General features: G+C 32.1%; 1 protein-coding gene across 1 annotated transcript; it reads right to left on the minus strand.

The window, feature by feature from the left end:
* Window positions 1-6,007: 6,007 nt before the first annotated feature.
* Window positions 6,008-8,246, minus strand: LOC128163263 (uncharacterized). Its single transcript, XM_052826808.1, has 2 exons — window positions 8,165-8,246; window positions 6,008-7,819 (listed from the first exon to the last, which is right to left on the minus strand). Exon 2 carries the CDS (start codon window positions 7,810-7,812, stop codon window positions 6,148-6,150), a length of 1,665 nt encoding a protein of 554 aa, XP_052682768.1. The 5' UTR covers window positions 7,813-7,819; window positions 8,165-8,246; the 3' UTR covers window positions 6,008-6,147.
* Window positions 8,247-9,063: the final 817 nt, after the last annotated feature.

The raw sequence follows: 9,063 nt of genomic DNA on the forward strand, positions 1-9,063 counted from the left end.
TAATTAGCACTATAAGCATGAGTGATATATGACACGGAGTAAAACTTCAAATTGAGTGAGTCAATTATATCAAGTCCGCAAAGTTAAGAGTTAATTTGAAACGATTAAGCAATTACGCCTTACGTAAACAGATGTTTTGGGATTAATGTTTTGAAAGACAAAATGCGATAAAGATATTCTAGCAAATTGATAACAAATAAAGGAATGTGAATTTGAAGTTTTATACAAAATGTCTTGAATTATAGTTCATTGAAATTTCACTCCATGATATAATCATGTATTCTTGTGCATTAAAATAGTTTTTATAACAATTTCAAAGTCTGGTTATAATTTCCCCAGAGTACGTTTTATCTTAAAAAAGACGTACTAAAGTACGATTTTTCCTAGAGAAAACGCACCCTAAGTTAAGGTTACGGTTTTTTTTTCAGGTTATAACGTTTTCGATGTACGATTTCTCCTGAAACCTCTTTGCACTTCATCTGGCGTCGATTCAGTGAAAGACTGTAGGTTTTGCATCGGTCGGTGTTTGTTTGCATTGGTGTCTGTTCATTTTGCAAACGAGTCTTTGTATTTCAGAATTTAAAAAAAAAAAGAAGAGTTGTTTGTTTTGCATTAACGTCCTTTTTTAACCCTTTCCCTCGCCCATACACGAGTTCTTTCTTTCTTCTTTATATAGCATCTATCATAATGAAGATTCTTTAAAGTGCATGCATTATATCAATAGCGTATGTTTATTTATGTTCATGGAGAAATGTGTGTTGATAAGTCCAGTGATGAGCCTGTCAACGCCGGGTCTAAATAAAATGCTACTACTGACCACGGTGCGTCGGATCATTAGTATACACTTGATTGCATTTACTTATGAGGAGTAGCAGAGTGTCCGTGCGTATAAAATGGGGGTGTGGGAAACACAACTCTTCAGAAGTCATCTGGAAGCTGTCTTTCTGCCTCCTCTTTTTATACAAGTAAGATAAATTATAACGTATTCACAAAAGTAAAGATAATAGATTCAGAGGGTTCAAATAATATTTTATTTTTAGGGATTTTTGATAATGTTGATAAATTTCATTGGAATGAATATTGATCTTTATTGTTAAAATGTCATGTTAATTTGTTATATCTAAATACTAGTAAAAGAGTAGTCATCTGGAACTTGTATTTCCGCCTCCTCTTTTTATACAGACTGGGACACGGGCTACTCCCCATGTAGAAGAGGAGGCATTCCGGAAACACTTTGGCTAGGGCACCCGCCAGGTGTGGGCATGTTGGAACTAAGATCTCGAGAATCGAAATAAATTAAATATCTTAACACCCCATATAACCCCCTTGTGGATTTTTATAAAATAGTACTGGATTCGTTATGATACATCCTTGAAAATCGAGATAAAACTCTTTAGCTGGCCTAATGTAATGTATCTATAATTTTATGAACCATGACAGTCATTATTTGTTAGTACAAGGTTTTTCTTTCAAAACTGCTTTGAATTACTCAAAAAACTTTAACCTACCCTAGCATCTGGATATTCAAGATCAAGCTCTGATGTTAACCTATAACTACCGTTTATTACCCAGCAGTATTTACATAATATATGCACATCCTAATGGGATATGACCAGTATTTACGTCAAAATGTAACCAGTTCCAATACGCTAACCCTCTTTGAAAAGCTAAGAGAAAAAAAATTAAACCTGTACTAGCATCCAAAATATCGAGATCATACTCCGTATCTAAGGGTTACAAAAGCCCAGAAGAGAACGCTCAAATTCAAGATTCGAAATTCAACATCTAGATTGACATCTGTATCCTTGCGACAACAAACTGTTCTAACTAAAGATCAATTGTGCATGCTCTTACCTAAAAATAAATGTTATATTATCTCTGATGTAATGGTTAAATTCACTTAGTTTAATCATTCCCTACAATATGAGTAGCAAAATTGGTCATAATAACATGTGCTTCGCGAATCTAAGTGAATTTTCTTGCCCTGGGTGTATTTGCCTTCGATTCGTTTTATCCCGGAGTGTACTTGTAGTAAAGGAGAGCTCTGGTTTTTTACTTTGTAAATTAACCATGCAAATTTGAATAAGTTAGGACCAATATTTACATAGATATGTGACCTAAATCAAAAAAGTTTTAAACTTCTCCAAAATCTTTAACCTCATCTAGCATCCGAAACGGTTCAAATTTAGCATCTATATAAGCCTGTTAAAAGTTACAAGATGCATCATATATCCTGGATTGTTAATACCGGTACCAGTAATGACAAAACCTTAACCAACTTGTACTTGTACTTTGTAAGTAGCATTACATAACTCTCTTGATATGAAAGGAAACACATGGTAATGTACACTTCATTGTCACCTACTTGTTGAGTGAGTGGCTCACAGTTTCAAGAAAAACAACTTTTTAAAAAGTGAAGGGTCTTATTTTATTTTAAGGACACAGGGACCGTTTCTGGTAACTTGATATGACAAATCAAGTGATAAACACTTTGTCTCAATTTCTGTTCCTTGTTGGTAACAAACGTTTAATTTTTAACACATGACTGCAGCAACACACTTTGAAAAAAAAAACAACAAAGAGCGATTAAATTAATTGCGACCAAATTTATAGAAAGCTAGAGGCTACAATATTCTATCTATGTAATTCTATGTATTTGTGTTCCCTAATTGCGTTTTTCGTTTAATTGAAATAGATGAATATCTTAAAATTGTTCACATGTTAGGTAGGTCTTAAAAAATTTATGTAACAATTTGTAGATCGCCATTTTTTAGATTTATCGAGTTTGGTAAATTGTTCATTTATTATCTGTTCAATACAAGGTTGACATTTATTCTTGCATCATTCGTGATTTGTATATCAACATTTATAAGGTAACGCAGGAAGCACGTGTTACGTTGTATCTTATGGGAAACAGAGTCCAACAATATAAAATCAAGATATATATCCTTATCATATGAACTTTCTTTAGTGGTCAAAATCCTGACCATGCATGAAATAATTTTATCATTAACGGCCGTCCAATAATGATAAAATTTTAGAATTACATGATCAATGGTCAAAATGCACATCCACGAACGATATCAGATATTATCGCATTATTATAATAAGTGCACCGTTCACCATTTTAATGACATTCTTTTATTGCATTAGTGGATGGACTTTTACCATATATATAGAACAATTATGTATGAAATAGCACTGATTTGAACACATGCATTTTTGCATGCCCATTTGTCTATTGGATAAAAAGAGTACCAGATAGTTTATTAAATTGATTTATAGTTTGCTTTTTTAAATTCTTTTAATTCAATAATGTTTATTCTTTAAGGTGCGTGCTTATAAATACATGTATAGTTTATCAGTTACTGTCTTCCTATGCAGCTCCTGTGTTTGAGTTTGGAAGCCAAACTTACAGTACTTATAAAATAAGCTGAAATAAAAAAAAATTATTTTTTTTTCTTAAAAACTGCCTGCCACAAAACAAAGATACCTGCTAAACTCCTTATATATTTAATATAACCAAGGTTATTTACCCCACTATAGCTTTAATTGAAGATGGTTTATTTGGCATCGTAGAATATCAATATAGTAAATTATAAAATAAATGTATACGATGAAATTTTATATATGGTGCAGACTTTTTTTTAGACTAATGGTGAAGAAAAATGACTCTTGAAAAGAAGAGAAACGAACCTGTTTCCATACTATTTGAGAAATTTGTTCAAGTTCTGAAGAATTATCTATCGTCATGTAACATTTCTTTGTAAAGAAACACGTGATATCATTAAATCTTCGATCATTTCCATGAATGGGGTATCCAGAAAGAGTTGGACATGAAAAGTAAATACAATTTTTTTTTTCTAATGCTTAATTTATTATGACATAGAAGTCAAGAGCATTGAGTTATTACAAAGCTCAACTTCCTCTTAACAATATGTTTACCCGGTCATTATAATACAACACAGTAAAATTTAATTAGTATAATATTTTTCATGTTTAAAATTGTTAAAATAAAATTTGAGTGTTAACATGTGAGGGGGAGGAGGTGGTCAGAGCAGTAACTTTTATCATTTTTTACTACTCAGTTTATTATTTATTTATTTTTTTATAAAAGAAAATAATTTACCATTTGCTTTTTTATTTGGATATTTTCCAATGTGTACTTATGCTTTTATTCTGGATCATATTTCCTGTATAAATATTTCAGATTAAATAAAATCTATTAACTTTGTTGTACCTAAACGACTGTAAGTCGTAACGGCTAACCGGCCTTGGGCGGGCAAACAAATTTACTCTTTTTAAAGGAAGGTAATTTTAGTACATCATTCATAAAATTTAAACCTTAAGCGATACGGTATAGTTCCGGATTGGAGAAGTAAAATCTTAGTGACATAGAAGATTCCAGATATAACTGAATAGTTTTTGTATGCCTCTCTTTATTTTTTTTTTAAACAGAAAACAAACATTCACACAGAGAGAGAGAGAGAGAGAGAGAGAGAGAGAGAGAGAGAGTTTTGACCAAACACACAAACAAGTTTTGCACCTTAATTAAACTGTTATAATAATAATAAGGTGAAAGAGTGTTATTGATTTAGCTCGTTATATTTCAATGACAGAATTTCTTTTTGATTGCCAAAAAGCTATAATATTGCTGTAATTGTTATAGTTTTATCGTTAGTTAATAAATAAAACAACTGCTAGTAAAAAAAGTGCTATTTTATAATTTTATGATTTTCAGAGTCTCGTGACATCTAACGCTACAAAACTGAACGTTTCTTTAAAATTGCCGAGGATGAAAATCGACTGACATAAAATAAAAAGTGCATTGATCTAGAATGAGGAGTGCATGGGGTCCAAACCTCCCTGGAGAAATCAAACATGGTATTAAAAAAAAGACATACATGTAGGCCTCGTCACCCAATATCCCTCCCCCTTTCAACTCCCAATAAAAATACAATATACTATATATTATATCACTTTCTCTTGCAGTGAAATTTGTAGAATACCGATCTATGTGCGAGGTGTTGTAAACAATTATTGGATCCTAATACAGATCCAATATCACTGTAAACAATTATTGGATCCTAACACAGATCCAATATCACTGTAAACAATTATTGGATCCTAACACAGATTCAGTATCACTGTAAACAATTACTGGATCCTAACACAGATCCAATATCACTGTAAAACAATTATTGGATCCTAACACAGATCCAATATCACTGTAAAAAATTATTGGATCCTAACACAGATTCAATAAACACTTTTTGGATCCTAACACAGATCCAATATCACTGTAAACAATTATTGGATCCTAACAGATCCAATATCACTGTAAAAAATTATTGGATCCTAACACAGATAAATATCACTGTAAACAATTATTTGATCCTAATACAGATCCAATATCACTGTAAACAATTATTAGATCCTAACAGATCCAATATCAATGTAAACAATTATTGGATCCTAATAGATCAAATATAAGTTAGACATAATTCGTCATGTTGTCTATAAGACAATCACCTCCTGGTACCCCCCCCCCCCCCCCCTTCGACACTTTCCCTCCATGGGGACCGAGCTTGTTTTAACATTCATTTCAACAAATTGTAACCATATGATAAATGAAGAAAATTTATAGTTACATTGAAATCAATATTAAAACGGGCTTGGCCTCTATGGATAAAATGCCTAATTTTGATGAATCATTTGCCGCCACCATGTTTAGTACAAAGACAATTAATTAATTTGGTTGCTATATACGATTTCTTAAGTTTTCATGTATTGTACTGTGTGCTTTATACTATTACAATAGTATATCATATATCATAAGTAAATATCAAATTGGTTATATAAGTGGGAACGTTTCCTTTAGTCGTACAATAACTCAAAATGCGTGATGACGTTTTTATTTGTGCCCTGACGCATGAATAGGCCAATATAAGTGTATTCACATGAAATTAAACATCGCAGATTTTGAATGCAATCATAATAAGTTACACTGAATGTAAATATTTATTAATACATAGTATGAAATACACGTGTTCTGCACCCCTGATATGAACAAATTTACTTTACTTACAACAAATCATCAAATTCATGGAAATAGTCTTGCTTTATCTCTATCTCCCAGTTTGGTGTCTATCTGAAAATTTTTATTTTCTTTACATTGCCTTTAAAATGTTCTGATACAAACAGATTGTCATTATTGTCCAGACATAAACCAAAGGGATTCTGCAGATCACAGTTATCAATGTAACGGAGAAACTGTCCATTCTGATCCAGAATGTGAATACAATGGTTGTAATAATCTGCTGTCAGGACACGACTCTGACTGTCTGTTGTGATACCAACTGGTTTAAATGGTTCCTTTTTGGTAACTGAGGGATGACCGATGTATCTCCATCTGAGTTTCCCGTTCTGATTAACCACCACTATTGCTCTAGTTTCATAGTCAGCTACACAGATATCATGGTTTCTGTTCTCAGTGATGCATTTTACCATCATATTCCCCGAGTACAGAGGTTTACCTTCATCGTCAAATTGAATTGTTTGTTTCTGAGTAGATCCCGAGTAACGGACAAGTTTGGATTGAGTTTTATCATTACTGAACATGATAACCAGTAGATCACCATTAGAGGTGACACATAGATTACCAGGTACCCATCCCCGTAATCTGATCAACTCTTCTGTCCGTCCATTCTTTACTTTATTCACTGTCCTTGATTTCCCGTCACTGAAAAGTAAATTCCCATCACTGTTTACAGCTATATCATTGGGTTGTTGTCCTGATTTGTTGCTAACTGTATGAAGCAATACACCTTTAATGTTAAAGCACTTGATATCCTTTGACGATCCACTTGTCCAAACACAATCTTCATTTAGATAGGTAACATTGTAAACCTTTTCATACCCTGTCTGTATTGTGGCAACAAGCTCCGGTTCATCCAGTAGTTCTCTCACTGAAGTGTTGGGTTGGTTTAGTGACAAGACATTCTCTTCTGTAGCAGTAGACAAAGTAGTGATCTGCCCAAACAAACTATACAACGTTTCATGGTCTAATGGTTTGGGAATGAATGTTGGCTGTGTAATCTTCACTTTGGGTGGCAGCTTGCTGAACTCTCTGATCTTAGAGCTGTATTCAATGGTAGGAGATACTTCAGTGGATTTCTTGATTTCTTCTATGGCTAATAATGTTTGTTTTATGAGAGACTGTATCTGTTTGATTTCATCCAAGTGTTTCTGTAAAATGTCTCTGTGTTTTACTTTTATCTCACTGATTTCAGCTTTCATTTTATTGATAACGATGTCAATTTCTGTGTGCCATTGCTCTCCTTGTTTGGAAATTGTTGTTGTAAGTTTCTCATATCCTCCATCCAGGTTGGCAAGCTGATTTTCCAAGTCGAGTGCAATTTCTTCATATGTCGGAGAAATAAGATTTTCTAATTTATTTGCTTCATCTGCAATAGCATTTTTCTTTGTCATGTAAACTTCGGAAACTTCTATAAATATATGTCCTCTGTGTATTTCTGATGCAGTACAAGAAGAACAAACAAATACGTCGTTGCAATTCTTGCACTGCCAGTCACAATTTTTGTGTGAATGTGTCCCACATTTTGGGTAAATCAGAGTTGATTTTCGTTCCTGGAAAGGGACTATTTTATGTTTGTCATATCCATCTGAGATGTGATCTACTACACAGGGCTTGCAGAGGTTGACATGACAAAAGTCACAGTAGCTGTGTACTATGGCGGTCTCACAAAGGTCACATCGGTGCACATCCTGGGCAGTAGTATGAGGATCCATCGCTTTTCTAAAAAAATTAATGAAAAAGTTAAATGAAAAATTAAATTAACTGTTTGTCTTTAATCCAGAAGAAAACGTAGGAATAATTGTTAATATATTAAGAGCCGTTAACGTAAAAAACCATATGTTGCAGCCATGCTTTTATCAAGGGTTTACAATAACCAAATAGAATAATCAACTTGCATTAATTGATAAACATATAAGCATAAAATATATTTGTTGAAGGTCAACTCATACAGACAATTAAAACGAAAGTACTTATTTGAAAGATATTAATTTAAAACAACTAACGTTACACGTAGATATCTCAATTTTCGTCTAATAAATAAAGTCAATTATAAGCGGCACTAACCTTGTTTAAAATAAATCAATTTACATATTCGTCGAATTGGACATCAAACATGCAGACGAAACTTAAACATGGCTGAGCTTGCTTGTATAGAATGTGGTCACCTGACATCAAGAATTAAAAACAATTAGAGTTATTCCCCGTGTATCATAATTCTGCACCCCATTTCCTTACTGAACAGTTACGATGACTTAATTTCAAAAGAAGTACATGGAGGAGTGTTGACAGATATTGTATACAGCCCTAAAAATTGTTGACTCTAGATCTAAGACTTAACGAGGTAGGTTAAATAAAATATGGAAACATTTTAAAGAATGTTATATATTGTACTTAAAAAATAACCATAGAATTTCCAGAAATAAGTATATTCATATATAAATAGAATTGAAACAAGTCTTTTTGTACCATAACTAGGTGGATTTTCCATTGTAAAATGATGTGGTATATCCCTAAATACGCCATTCACTCTAAAAAAAGTTTTACTATACATTTTTAAAATAAGTATTTGAATTTAGAAAAACTATAAATATTAAGTAATACAATTAGTCAGAATAGCAAGTAAAAGGCAATCTCGTTTAGTAATTGGAATCGTAATTAGTAAATACCACTAATACAATTACTAATGATTTATTTTACTCATCATTTCTGCAATTACTTAAATGTATATGCAGATTGGTTATTTATTTACTCAATTTAATACATATTTTAAGTAATCAAAATCATTTTTTATAAGTAATTTAATTACTATTTACTTTTTTGCAATTACTAAAATGTATATAAATATGTTTTTTATTTACTCAATATAATTCTCATTTCAAGTAATTAAATTCATTTATTTTCATTAGTTTATCTAACATGGTTTGTTATAGGTAATTTAATTACTTGTAGTAGACAAATTTATT

The sequence above is a fragment of the Crassostrea angulata genome, chromosome 9 (genome assembly GCF_025612915.1).
Source record: "Crassostrea angulata isolate pt1a10 chromosome 9, ASM2561291v2, whole genome shotgun sequence".
Lineage (NCBI taxonomy): Eukaryota > Metazoa > Mollusca > Bivalvia > Ostreida > Ostreidae > Magallana > Magallana angulata.